This window comes from Eublepharis macularius, chromosome 2 (assembly GCF_028583425.1).
Source record: "Eublepharis macularius isolate TG4126 chromosome 2, MPM_Emac_v1.0, whole genome shotgun sequence".
Taxonomy (NCBI): Eukaryota; Metazoa; Chordata; class Lepidosauria; order Squamata; family Eublepharidae; genus Eublepharis; species Eublepharis macularius.
Window position 1 is genome coordinate 2399326 of NC_072791.1, and position 13996 is coordinate 2413321.

General features: G+C 51.1%; 1 protein-coding gene across 1 annotated transcript in view; it reads left to right on the top strand.

Moving 5' to 3' along the window:
- TOGARAM1 (TOG array regulator of axonemal microtubules 1) overlaps nucleotides 1-13996 on the top strand; it is a 35970-nt gene that overhangs the window by 7722 nt on the left and 14252 nt on the right. The window contains exons 4-12 of the mRNA XM_054971633.1: nucleotides 2837-2962; nucleotides 4044-4346; nucleotides 6278-6534; nucleotides 7779-8011; nucleotides 9427-9521; nucleotides 10865-11032; nucleotides 11942-12040; nucleotides 12455-12633; nucleotides 13555-13711. Of these exons, the coding sequence (XP_054827608.1) occupies nucleotides 2837-2962; nucleotides 4044-4346; nucleotides 6278-6534; nucleotides 7779-8011; nucleotides 9427-9521; nucleotides 10865-11032; nucleotides 11942-12040; nucleotides 12455-12633; nucleotides 13555-13711 (1617 nt within the window). The remainder of the gene's footprint in view (nucleotides 1-2836; nucleotides 2963-4043; nucleotides 4347-6277; nucleotides 6535-7778; nucleotides 8012-9426; nucleotides 9522-10864; nucleotides 11033-11941; nucleotides 12041-12454; nucleotides 12634-13554; nucleotides 13712-13996) is intronic.

The following is a 13996-nucleotide window of genomic DNA, read 5'->3' on the forward strand; positions in this document are numbered from 1 at the left end:
ACTCGGAAGGACTGGCAGGCAGGGGGGCATGGAAGGGCTGGCAGGTAGAGGGGGCATGGAAGGGCTGGCTGGCGGGGCATGGGAAAACTGGCAGGCAGAGGGGGCATGGAAGGGCTGGCAGGTAGAGGGCATGGAAGGGCTGGCTGGTGGGGCATGGGAGGGCTGGCAGGCAGAGGGCATGGAAGGGCTGGCTGGCGGGGCATGGGAGGGCTGGCAGGCACAGGGGACTCAGGGGCAGCGGGCGGCTTACCCTTCTGCAGCTCAATTCTGGCCGTGAATCAGCTGGCAGGGAGAAAGTTTTCTCCCTGCCCTCCTGCAGGGTGGATGGGCAGGTGCCCCGCTGCAGCCACCCCCTCGCTCGTGGGCCAACTGATCCGTGGTCAAGGGAGAGGGGGCGGCGACCTTCTGCCTCTCCTCTGTCGAGCCGCCCCGCGCTGCAATGGGCCCGGCAGCCCTGCATTGTAGCATGCTGCCCATCCAGGGCCAGGCCACCTGACGCCGCAATGGGCCAAGCAGCACCAGCTTGCAGCGCACCGCTAGGCCAGGCCACGCTGCAACAGGCAGGGCAGCCACACACCCCAGTGGAAGGCGCCTTCAGGCCACCTGGCAGTGCTTGTCCTTTGGCCTTCCTGCCCCTGAGCGGGCAGCCACCCGGCAGCAATCCATTTCAGCCCCATGTGCACTGGATGGGCCGTGGAAGGCAGTGAGCGCTGCCGGGAGCGACTCCCCCTTATCCCCACTAGGGGCGCACTAACGCGCCTGCGCTCTGGGAAACGGGGCGAGTTGTCGGAAACCTGCTTACTGAATTAGGCGGTAAGATGGGCTGGGGGCCAGTCCCTGCATTGATTTGTGACAGCAGTGTGGGAATGCGCTTAGGGAATGGAGAGCCCGCGGGGTGTCGTGCCTGGCTAGGATCTGGATGGCCCACATTCGAATTCCCACTCTGCCACGGAGGCTGGCTGGCTGGCTGACTGACCGACCTTGGGCCGGTCAAGCACACTCCGCTTAGCCATCCATGCAAGATTATGCAGGTAAAATGGAAGACAGCCGACAGTTTTAACCTACTTTGAGTTCCCATTGGGAAAGAAGGCGGGGTGCAAATAACCCCTTGCTAAGCAGATGTGTGTTTGTATGTCTATGTGTTTTATTGTTAAATACTTATATATACTTTTTAAATTCTGGTTTAATGCTTTAAATGCTCTGATGCCTTCATGTTTGCTGCCTCGGGGGACCCTACTTGGGTGGAAGGGCTTCATAGAAAGATTTTAAACAAATAATTGCACAGTTCATCAACAGGAATCAGCATTAACCAGGGTTACGATGTTAAACCGTGATTTGCCTTCTGATCATCTGAAGCAGCCTTCAGATCAATGGCCACCTCTAGTTCTGCTCTGATGAGCTGAGACTCCGGCAGGAAAAGATCTTTCCCGCCATCTGAGGTCCTTTAGGGAAGGGGCCGTAGTTCAGTGGTGGAGCATCCTTTTGTCCGTGCAAAAGGTCCTGGATTCAGTATCTGGTGTGTGTGTGTAGAGTGCCCTCAAGTCAGAGTTGACTTATGGCGACCCCTGCTGGGGTTTTCATGGCAAGAGACTAACAGAGATGGTTTGCCATTGCCTGCCTTTGCAACCCTGGACTTGGTTGGAGGTCTCCCATCCAGTTACTAACCAAGGTCAGCCCTGCTTAGCTTCTTGAGATCGGACGAGATCAGGCAGACCTGGGCTATCCAGGTCAGGGCTCAGTATCTGGTATCTCCAGTAAAAAGAATCAAGTAATAGGTGGTATGCAAGACCCTTCATCCTTGGAGGGAGCTTAGCCTAAAATCGCCCAGGATTTTGTGGTTGGTTGTGCTCATGTGGCCGCTGTTTTCGGTTGTGCCCCACTCTCTGTTCTCAAAGTTCCACAGGCGAGATTGTGGATCCCTGCAGTAGAAGTCACATGTTCATGGGGAGATGACAAGAATTGAACCCGGGGCTGTCTCAGTGCAAAGGACGTGCTCTGTCACTGAGCCACAGTCCTCTCTGTCTTTGCTTAATGCCGTATAATTTGTTGGCACCAATGAGCTGATAAATTAGGATGGTGGGGGTTTGCTCCAGGGTTGTGAGGAGTTTGTGCCCCCAGGTTTGTTAACAGTGCTGTGCCTGTGGCAGCTTCTAAACTTGAGAAGGAATTCTTAGTTTAAAATTGTAAGCGTGTTTTTTTTAAAGAAGGGTTTCGAATGTCAGTGGCTTCTAAAAATTGTTCTCTTATTTTAATAAGTAACTAGCTTTAATCCTTAATCCTTCCTGCTCCATGCAGACAATGAAAAAGCCCATGGAAAGACTGGGCAAGCCTAGGCATGCTTTGTTTCCTTCCACTGGCACATTGCTGTGTTCACCTGGCAGGGTGCTTGGCTGGGTGGACTGATTGAAGGACCTGCAGAAAACAGGATCTGATTTCCTTTACTTCTTGCATATTTAAAAAGTTTTGTTTCGATGTGTATCTTGCCATGTCTTGAAGACTGTTTGTAGTTAGTTGCAGCTCTCCTGTGTCGCTTCTGATGTGCCTTGGCAAAGCCGGCCTTCTTGCATCTTGCCAGCTGCCTTATCCTGCCCTGTGAACATGAAGAAAGCTGGCTAAACGGTTGCCTGGGAGATCCTTGGCATACAACCCCGGGAACCTTTGCGGGAGGGGTGTCAAAACATTGCTTCCCTTTCTTTTTTCAAATTCCAAAAAAGGGAGTGAAATTCTAGGATAGGGCTGGGGTCTCTTCCTTTCTCCTTCGTAAACCCATTAAAATCTGTTGCTGCGAACAGCACAAGGAAGCATAATCGACTGGCCTTTCCTTTGTGTTTGAAAGATGCGATGGCCTCTCACCAGCCTCCTTTGTCAGGAAAACACGGGATGCTGAGTTCGCTCGGGAAGAGCGGCAGTGTGGATTCGGACTTAGAGTTCCTTGGACTGAATAACCACCGACATGATACAGGTACTGGAAGCGCTGCTGCCTGGGGGACGTTTGTGCTTGTTGGGCCCCTTCCAGTGTGTACGTCCCTCTCTCTGCCAGGGGAGCAGCCCAGCCAGCACAGGGAGCCGTAAGGAGCTGACCAGCTATGGGCCTGGTCATGAGGGCTCTGCCTGGCGACAGGTTTGCAGGGCCACACGCGGAATGCTTCGCTGCTCGACTGCCAGAGGGGGCCCTCCCTCCGTTGAATGATGAAATTAATAGGAAGCTTCCCTCCTAAAGCCCCATCAAACCAACATGCTGTGTAAGGCCGGCTTTCAGTTGGATACAGGGATGGCCTGTCTTCTGCTCTCAGCAAAAGCAAGCGCAGCTGTGCCTCTGGTCCTCCCTTGCCCCCTCCCGCTGGAGTGCAGCAGTGGCAGATTCTGGGGCCAGGGCCGCTTTGCTGGCTTGCCTGTCAGAAGGACACTTGCTGAGTGTGAGGGGGGACATATTTAAGGTGCCCCGATGCGGAGCCAGAGCTCCTGCCCTTGTCAGACCGTGGCGTGGATTCTGAGGGGGGCCACGGGGCTGCCTGCAAGGCAGAAGGCAGAGAAGGGCCTTTCCCGTCCCCTCTCCCTGAGGCTCTTGACCTGGGGATGCTGCTAGGGACTGGATTGGAGACAGGGGTGCTGCTGTGGAGCCAGCGGCCCTTCCCTGTCCGGCCATCCCAACGATTATGGCTGTTTTCTGGCCACTCCGCTCCACCGTGTTCCACTGCCTTTTGGGAGGCTCTTCATACTTGTCTGAACAGAGTAGTAGGATGCAGACCAATAAATCCAAAACTGTGTGACTCCAGAGTGTGTGTGTGTGTGCGCGCGCTTTTGAACTGGTCCTTCTGCTGCGTCCTACAACTTGGTTGTTTCACCAAAGTGGAGGGTATTAACTGGCTACAAGGCACGGACGATCAGCAGCAAGGAAAACATTTCTGACTTAGCGTGCTTACAGACAATATCTCCATGCTGTTAGAACGTGAAATGGCTCGCTCGTGCTTCAGTTTTAGGCTGACTTGTGTTTCTGGATTCTGCCCGTGTTATTTACTTTATGCTTTGCCTCTCCCGCGCAGACTCCGTTTTTGCCAGCCTCTGTTTCACCAGCAAGCCTCAGCGGACCTTTTGCACCCCCCCTGAGCATGCTCCGTCTCTCCTGAGCTCACACACCAGCCAAGGGTCTTTTATCCTTCCAGCCTATCCCTTCTCGTCGCCCAGGCACAGTCCGAAGCATGCTTCCCCTCCTGCAGATCCACTGAAGAAATCACCAGGTCATGGTGTTAACTTCTCGAATTCCTGGCCCCTTAAGAGCTTTGAAGGGCTTCCGAAACCTACTCTCCAGAAGAAGTTCTCCAGCCCAATGGCCGGAGGTGATGCAGGTAAAGGTCCAGGTGAGACTAGCCTTGTGCGGGCCCCCCAGCAGGGCAAGAGGCAGAAGGAGGCAGAGCAGTGGCCGGACCTGCCCCAGGGGAGTGGCTGAGGGCAAACCTCTCCCGGGTGTCGGAGGGGAATTCATGAATGAAACGTGAACTGCTTGGCTTACAAAACGATTGATTTATATCTCCCCCGTTTCCTTCTGTGAGCACGTGATAAGCAGTGGTATTCCAAATAATAAATTCTCCGTCTAGCATAACTTAAAACTTTTTATGATTCTTCATAAAGGCCCACCTGAGACTGGCTCAGTTTCCAAAGGTTTGCCTTGTAAAAGGATACTGAGGGCTCTTCTACCGGCAAGCGCGCCCGTGAATTTCCCTTAGCATCTCACGAAGCAAAAGTGAAAAATCTGGGAATGCTGGTTGTCTTTGGTTGATTGTCTTTAATGAACGCCCGGCTTCTAGAGTGTATGATTGGGCTTTTCTGTCTACTCGTATGTTTTATTAATTTTTAATTTAATTAGTTTTTGCATTAATTTAACTGTTATTGCAAACAGCATACCTCAAAAGCCCCAGATCAGTTACCTTCTGTAGCCCTTTCCCTCTGCTGCCTTCTTGAGGCTCCCGCCTCACAGGGTGTTTTGTTGTGGGGATAATAACAACACACTTTGTAAACCGCTCTGAGTGGATGTTAAGTCATCCTGAAGGGCGGTATATAAATCAAATGTTGTTGTTGTTACTACTATTACTATTGTTATTATTATTATCCTCTTTCCCTCTTGTGCTCAGCAGAAACTCTGCTAGTGGTCGAGAAAGGTCACCAAACGTCCCCCCTCAGCAGCCTCCTACCCCCCCCCCCACTTGTCAAGCTGCATTTTGTTCTGGGGCTCCCATTTATTTATTTACGTCATTTATAATCCGCCTTTCTCACTGAGACTCAAGGCAGACTGCACAGTTTTAAGTTAGTACCGTCAGTTTCAAGGACATTTCAATAAACAATGTAATAGGATATATAAATACAAATTTGCAACGATTTAAAAACCAATGGAAATCCAATACACAGAACTGAAAAAAATGCTGAAACGCAGCAGTAGCCGAACACGTCTTTAAGTGCCAGCTTTTGGGAGGTCTCCCAAAGCAGGAAAGAATCTGTGCCATAGGATCCCACCCAATAATCGTGCCGTACTTAAGCTTCTTCCCTTGCGCCATCTCATGGCCAGGGCTGAGCTGCTTTCCACCACAAGCCACTAGGGCTGGGCCACCCAGGGGAGGAAAAGGGCTGGCCAAGCCCTGGCACGAACCAGTCCTGGCCCTGCTGCCATCTTCTCTGGAACTGGCGTTCCCTTGGCGCCTCCTTCCCCGTGCACCATGCTGCCAGTTGGCCTTGGGGGTCAGGATGGTGCCTGGTGGTGGAGGCAGCCCTAGTGAGAGGACAGGGACTGGGCTGAGGAGATCAGAAGCAGCCCCCTCTCCCCAGGAGACAGGAGGAGGTCCGTCACGTAGCTGCTGCAGCCCCTTGCACGACGTGTACCTGCAGGGCCGGGAGCGGGAGCAAGGACGGGTCTCTCTGTGTGGAAAAAGAGTGTTGTTTTAATTTCTCAGTGAAATGTATTCTCTGGTAACACATGTTTGGACCCTGAGCGCCATGAGAGCGGAGCTGCTTTTGCAGATCAGGACCCCCCCCCCCCGTCTCCCTCTTTCTGCTGCAGCCTGGAGCATCCCCTGAAGAGCAGCTCATGGCGGGGGGGGGATGGGGGGGTCATTGGATCCTTGGGAGCCGTGTGGAGTTCATCACAGAGGGTCTGCAGTGGCTGGAGGGCACTGGTGGAAATCCTTTGAAGCAGAAGTGCCCCTGGCACAAGAGGAAGGAGGCTCAGAATGCCGCCCATACAGCTTCCCTTATTCTTAAAATTTCCTGCATTTCTTTTCTCCCATAGAGGCAAAGGCTCAGGGCGCTCCTCCCATTCAGCTGAAACCTGCCTTTGTGAGATCTCCAGCTTCACGAAGAGGCTTGAGTGGAACCAAGCCAGTGCCTCCAATCCCTCGGGGTGGGAACCCCGAGAAAGCAGAATTCAGCAGCGCGAGTCCTAAGAATGGGAACCCAGAAGACGTCTGGCTGAACGAATGCGAAAGGAGACTGGCTATTGACCTTTCGGATTTGAACATCAGTGAAAAAGACCTAGATGAGGAAGAGGTGGGAGTTTAATGCTTTTTAATTTTTACTGTTAATGGCAAATTTGCTAGCTTTCCCCCCTCTGTGTTGCACATACAGGTAATTTACATGGCCAGTACAGGTCGGTTGAAATCCTTTTTCTATTGGAGGATGTGACCATTTGTATTGAGAACTGTCTGAGCAAAAAGCTCTCCTACCACAGTTGTTTTGTGATTATCTACTCAATGGACACCTTTAATTTCATGCTTGGTTTTTTTTTTTATCACCGGCCCCTGTGGTGCTGAACATTAACTTTTGGTGAATACTAAACCGAGCAGCAGCTAGTGATAAATTGCTCATCTGAACCAGGGCCTTCTGCAAATACCACTCTGCAGTTGGGCTAAATCAACAACTGCCTGTACATCCGCTTTCTCTGTGGTAGCCCCAACCTTGTGGAATGGCCTCCCTGGCTTTTTTAACAACAACAACATTTGATTTATATACCACCCTTCAGGACAACTTAATGCCCACTCAGAGCAGTTTACTAAGTATGTTAGCATTATCCCCACATCAACCATCACCCTGTGAGGTGGGTGGGACTGAGCGAGCTCTGACTGACCCAAGGTCACCCAGCTGGCTTCAGGTGGAGGAGTGGGGAATCAAACCCAGCTCTCCATATTAGAGTCCTGCCGCTCTTACCCACTACACCAAACTGGCTCTTCGCAAACTATGCAAGACTGAATTATTCAAGAGGGCTTTCGTCTCAGATTTTAGGCCAGCATCATAAGAAATAGCACAAAGAAATACCTTGGTAAGGGACAGGGACTGTAGACTAAGCTGCTGGGCACTGTCTCCTGATGCAGATATGCGCCTACTGGGTAATTTGATGTTCTGAAAGATGGCGTGTTAATTACTCTTTAATTCAGGAAGGTTCCATCTATGTGTTTGGCTTTATGCTGGTTTTAAATTTGCGGCTGCCATACCCTATTCTGTTTTTAATTGAATGTCCCAACTGTTGATCATACTGTATTTTTGTTCTGTGATTACCCTAGCTATTGATTATCCTGTATTCACTTCCGCCTTGGATCTGGGCGAGAAAGGTAGACTATAAGCAAACAATAGCAATAATAACAATAATCAGACAAGCCTCCTGAAACTGTATGTTTCCTTCCAAAAATGGTGCCTGCTTCAGCTTGAAGCCTAGTCCTCACCCAGGTGATCAGACCGTTTATATATGCCGCCTTCCTAAATGGTGTGAGCTTAGTGTTTCCCCCCCTTCCCTTCAGATGCAGAGTTCTCTTCGGTCTCTACGTAATAGTGCTGCTAAGAAGAGGGCAAAGCTAAGCGGCAGCACTTCTGATCTAGGGAGTCCGGACTCCCTGCTGAAGCTGGACCTGACTTCCGAGTCTCCGTCTTGCTTGTCTTCTCCAAGCACCAGTTCCTATAGCGAAAGTGGGGTCTATAGCCAGGAGTCGGTGACCTCTCCACTTTCTGCAGAGCCTCAGGGAACGAGAACCACGTGAGTTTTGTTCAGACCAAGGATGACTTTCTCGGTCTTGTACCACTTTGCAGATGGGTAAGACTGGCACCTGCTGGTTCGCGTACATCCCCACCTTGTGGAATGGCCTGTCTGAGGAGGTCAGGAGGGCCCCCACCCTTCTATCATTCCACACAATGTGCAAAACAGAAAAGTTGAAGATGGCATTGTAAAAAAAGAGATTAGAACTGGAGCAAAACGAACAGCCCAGAAGTGCACCTTTTATAATGGGATGGTCCACTGCAGCGATTATTATAGGTGTCACCTGCGTTTACTAGATCTTCTTTACTTTGTAATCCACTTTCTGTATGCTTCAGTTGAATGTTTGCATTGTTTCCCAGCTCTCTAATCCTAGTCCTATTGTATTGTTCATTGGTTGTCTTACGCTGTCTGATAGCACTGCTTTATGTCCTTTAATCCACTTTTAGTCTCAGCACAAAAAAGTGGACTGTAAATAAAGTATAAATAAAAGGAGCCCCGTCCTCCAGTTTGCAGGATCTGAGCAAGTCTGTTGATGATAGGACATTTTGGAGGTCTTTCCTTCGTAGTGTCGCCATAGATCAGAGGCGATTTGATGGCACATAAAACACACATAAATAAAGTAAATATGCAAAATATAAAGTTTACAATAGAATTTTACAAGCTGAGGCTTCTTAGTGGAGCTCAGTGTTCCTGAAATAGAAATGTGTTGCTGTTACATCAACAGGATTCTGTTAAATCAGTGGAGATGACCAGCCCCATCTGGCACGCCGCTAAAACTGGTCTACAACCCATAAAACCATTCTGATAGATGCAGAAAAACCAGTAGTAAATAAAACCAGAAACAAAGATGACCATAAGCATAAAATCAACGACATATAAGTAGCTGCCGCCCCAGAGAGCCACTGCTAGATAGGAGACCTTTATAGACCGAAGATCTAACTCCGTAGAAGACCGCTTTCTGTGCTCATTAAGATTCTCTGGGAGTGTCCCTTTGAGCTTTCCATCTCGGTGCCAAGTTCAGATGCCTAAGGTGCAGCACAAATGGCGTTTACCAGCGATTATACACTCCATTTATTGCCATTTATTTTATTTACTTCATTTACGTGCCACCTTTCCCATCAAATAGAGACCCAAAGAGGCTTACCACATGCTCCCCTCCTCTTTTTTTATCCTCACAACAACACTGTGAAGTCGGTTCAGGCTAAAAATGAGTGACTGGCCCACCCAGCAAGCTCCCATGGTAGAATGGGGATTTGAACCTGGACCTCTCAGAGCCTAGCCTAGCTGGCAGTCTTGGGAAATGAGGTTCCGTTTCCGTGGGTTCTCAATGCTTGGGTAGCACATCCAGGCATTCACTATTGAAGTCCCTTCTGTACGACAGAAATGTGTTCACGGGCGTCTTTCTGTTTTGACAGGTCAGACATTTTCCCTCTTGGAGGCAATTCCCGGCCCGCAAAGATCTCACCAGTGTGGAGTCGAGGTCCTGCCCTAGAGCAGAGTCCCGGCACAGGTATGCCACTGGATGCCTAAGGGCAGATCAGACGCGGCGAAGGCAAAGCTGTTGTGCTCACAGACGGCCTCTGGATGCCTTCGCAGCTGAAGGTGCTGTTTCTGGTTATTAGCCATGAAGTAGAGGGTAGTTGAAAGGAAGAACTCGCAGCAGCGGCGGGTATGTGATGACTGGGCGGGTTGGTGGAGGAGCTGCTCCTAGTCGCACTAAATCCCCCTGGGGTGTGGACAGGGCCCGGCTGTTTCTGTTCCAGCTGCTGAGACTGATCCTGGTTGATTTTTAGAAAGGAAAGAGGGCACATATGTGGGGGCAGCTCCGTCTAACTGTTGATCATTCCGCTTCTTGCCCATTTCAGCTGGCCAAAAAAAAAGAGAGAAAGAGCCAGTTGGATGACAAGATCGTGTGGACGCTCTTGCGTTCCTTGGATAGGCCTGCTCTGCCCACTTGGCTTGTAGAAGAGGTCCGGGGGCTCACTCCTGACACTTTTCTGGCTGTTACCCCAAGCAGTAATACGCTTGTATCCTTCCAAGGAGCCCAGGAGGGTGTACATCATTATTCTGTTCACTTTATCCCCTCGGCAGCCTCTCTGCAAGGGAGGTTAGACTGAGTGTTTGTGGCAGGCCGAAGGCCACCCGGCGAGCTTCCATGGCAGATTCTGGTTTGAGGCTCTTAATCACCACTCCGTGGCAGCCTGGCTCAGTAATCCTTGCAACATTCTGGTGAAGGAGCGTCGAGATGCGCACAAATGAGAGGCTGGCTGAAGCGGGGGGGGGGGGGGCAGTGGCTGTCTGGGGCTGCCCCCTGAGTATGTAGCTCTGCTGAGACTGGAACCTGATAGGAACCAAGCTGGCCTCATTCCTTAGGCAGTAAGCATTCCTCCTGGTACACCACTTGGAGTCTCTCTGATAGGTTTATTCTTAACCATACAGCTTTTTGGGCACCGGGTTATTATGGCTGCTTGTTCTGGCCTTGTTCCTTGTGACTGGTTTGAATGCACGGCAGGGTGATACACCTTTTCTTCCTCTGCCAAGGACTTGTTCTTCATGAGGGCCCTCTCAGTCCAGCTTCTTTGCACAGTGTTCCTTGCACAATCTTCCCAAGCCCTTCGTCTGTCTCACCATTTTCCGCCTGGTTTGGGGAGACTTTTGGAAAATGGGAATGACAGAAAATGGGAGTGACAGGGGCTTTCACCAGCAGGCCACGAGAAGGCGCCGTGGAGCAGGGGATGCCCCGTGAGTGGCTGGTGAGCGCAGTGTTCAGGGACCAGCGTGGGAACGTGGTGCTGACAGGCACCGTCTTGGCGATCCTCACGGGAGTCTCTGCTGTGGGTTTTTATCCTCCAGGGACAGCGTTTCATGACAAGGCGGCTTCCAGCGTGAGCATTAGTGGCCGGCGTCTGAGCTACAACAGTGGATCGGGAGATTATGAAGAGGACAGGCCGAAGGTTGTGATGCCTGTCACCTTGAAAGGGCAGAGCAAAGAGTACCAAAGGCACAGTAAATCCACAAAAGGTGAGCTAAGTGGTGGATGCCCCGAAATGGAGGACTGAAAGGGAGTGCCACTCCTGGAGCCGCCTGGGGCTTCTGCACATTCTCTGGACTGAGGCCTCTTTAATAATAATAATAACAACATTCAATTTATATACCGCCCTTCAGGCCAACTTAATGCCCACTCAGAGCGGTTTACAAAGTATGTTACTATTCTCCTCACAACAATCGCCCTGTGAGGTGGGTGGGGCTGAGAGATCCCTGAGAGAGCTGTGACTGGCCCAAGGTCACCCAGCTGGCTTCAAGTGGAGGAGGGGGGGATCAAACTCCAGATGAGAGTCCTGCTGCTCTTAACCACTGCACCAAACTGGCTTTCTCTTTCCACTCTTCTCCTTCACTGACCCTGCTTGCTGTGTGTATTGCAGCCGGCTTTCACTAGCCTTCCTGCATTGAACTTCTTTTTTTCCCCTCCAGCGCAGCGCCTCCCGTCCTTCCTTCCCTGGAAGGCTGATGCTGCTGTCCCCCCCTCCCCTCCCCCCCTGCAAATTCTGGCTTTCTTTTGAAAGTTAAAATTGTCAGAACTGGGGTGGGGGGGGGTCAGGGCGTATGCTTTGGATCCCGTCTGGAGTCCTTTAGGAGTCCATCGGGCACGTGGCACCCCATGGACTGGCCCGAGGCTTTGGGTAAGGGTTTGCGGCGCTGTGAGCAAGAGCCCCCCCCCCCCCGGCCGCTCTGTTTCTGGCTGCGTGCCCAAGGAGAGCCCTGTGGCTGCAATGTTCAGAAGCGCTGGCACCGTGCTTTCAGATGCCAGTTTGGCACTCCCTGAAATGGAAGAATCCACAGAGGATGCTTTGGACACACGCCCCGTAGACCACGTGGGGTCCGAAGGCAGTCTAGAAGTGCACCTACTAAATACATGGTCTGTCTTGTTAGGATTTGCAGGGCCTTCGTCGAGTCTGCAGCCACTGAATAGTCTAGACTTCATCTCACTGAGTGCCTTGTCGGATGACTCCGTAGTCATTGTTGGAAGAGGTACGACTTGTGTTAATTCTCTCTGATCCTGGCCCCCCCACACACTCCACACTCCACACTCACCGTTGCTTTTTGTGGAACAGCGGCCCAAGTGAAGTGGTGAAGGTATTTTCCCAGCTTCAGCAGAGAATATAAATGCTTAAGCTATTTAAGAGCATTGCAAATTGAGCGCTGTCCTTTGAAACCCAACTGGAGCGCCCCGCCGACCACAAGAGGCGAAGGACGGTGAGAGCCCTGGGGAAGGCCATGCTGTGGGCGGTAGTGTGGTCTGGATCCCTCTCATCAGAAAACGCTGTTTTTTTTACTGTGTGCTGTCCTGTGATTCCTTCACAAAAACACAAACACAATTCCTTGCACGCAAGACGGATCGGTTGGCACATTCACAACAGCCCAATAAGGTGGTGTGTGTTTCAGGAGTGTTTGGAAGCCCACCTTCAGCTCCGCTCACCTGTGGCCCATCGCTGCTATTCCCCGTGGAGAATGGAGATGCGCCTTCCCTCAAACCGAGGGTGGAGCCTCTTGCTGGGATTTATGGGAGAGCTGTCCAGCAGCAGAGCCCTGCGCCCGGCCTGGAGGTGGACAGTGACAAAGATGTAAGGAAGGGGGGGGGGAGTCTCGTGCGGCCCTGGTGGGATTTGGCCACTTCACTGTGATTGCTGTGCTTGGGAGCTTTTTCTGCAATGTCTCAGGATCAGATAGAGCCCCGTGGCACAGAGGGGGGAGCAGCAGCACTGCAGCCCAAGCTCTGCTCGCACGACCTGAGTTCGATCCCAGCAGAAGCCGGGTTCAGGTAGCCGGCTCAAGGTGGACTCAGCCTTCCCTCCTTCCGAGGTCGGTAAAATGAGTGCCCAGTTTCCAGGGGGCAAAGTGTAGATGAGTGGGGAAGGCAATGGCAAACCACCCCGTAACAGAAGTCTGCCAAGAAAACGTCAACATCACGTCAACAGATAACTGACGAGGGACCTAGCCTAGTGGTGTAGATTGCTGGGTGCAAGTCTCTTTCTCTCCTACGATGGTTTTGCACATGGCCCAAAAGAATACAGAGGGCTCAGCCCTTGAGGGTAAATGTACATCATGGCCCTGTGGCAAGCAGTGGTCAACCCGGCAAGCTAAGAAAGCCTCGTGCCTGCATGCTGGCTTGCATTGCCACCCGAGTCTGTGGGCAAGATTAAGGTTATTGGGCAGCATGAGGAAGCTTAACTTTGGCTGCCTTCAGGATAAAGTGTCTGCACCGTTCCTCTACGGCTATTAATCTCTCAGTACGGCGTTGCCCGTATCTGTCCGTGGCATCATTCAAAGTGCACATCAGTAAAGTGCACATCAGTAAAGTGAAAGCACGTTGGGTGGCTGTTTCTTTAGACAGCTGTTGAAGGGACTGTTATTCTGTTGTTCTAAAATTCTTTTTGAGTGAGTTTCTCTAAAAAGGCTGGGAGAAATTATGGCTGGAGGGGAAGGGGTCCGTCCAGTGCTTGTATTATTTCTTCCCCGAATAGATGCTTTACTGTTCTGTGCAGGTGAAAATGGCCCTATCCAAATCCGCCCGGGAAAAAATGAGACAGAAGAAGAAAGAAGAAAAAGAGCATCGGGAAGTCGGACATCTTGACAGAAAGGAGCTGAGCCTTGGGGAACTCTTTAAGGAAAATGATTCTGAAAAGATGGTGCCAGAAACTAGTAATCCATGTTTGTTTGTTTTCCCTTAATGAACTTATTCTGTGGCTGCAGAGATGATGAAGTCACAGGCTGGGTTCCAGAGAGGTTCCTCTTGTCTGGTGGGGTGCTAGCTTGGTTTCTCCCTTTGCACTGCCTTTGCAAAGGATAAATCTGGAATCCTGGTCCTGAAATCTTCTTTCAAGCTCAGTAACGCTACATGAACTATCGAGCACCTTTCCTTTATTCAGACATTCCTCTCGTTTTGTGCTATTCGGTATTCTGATGTTTTGATCTATTCCTATTTGA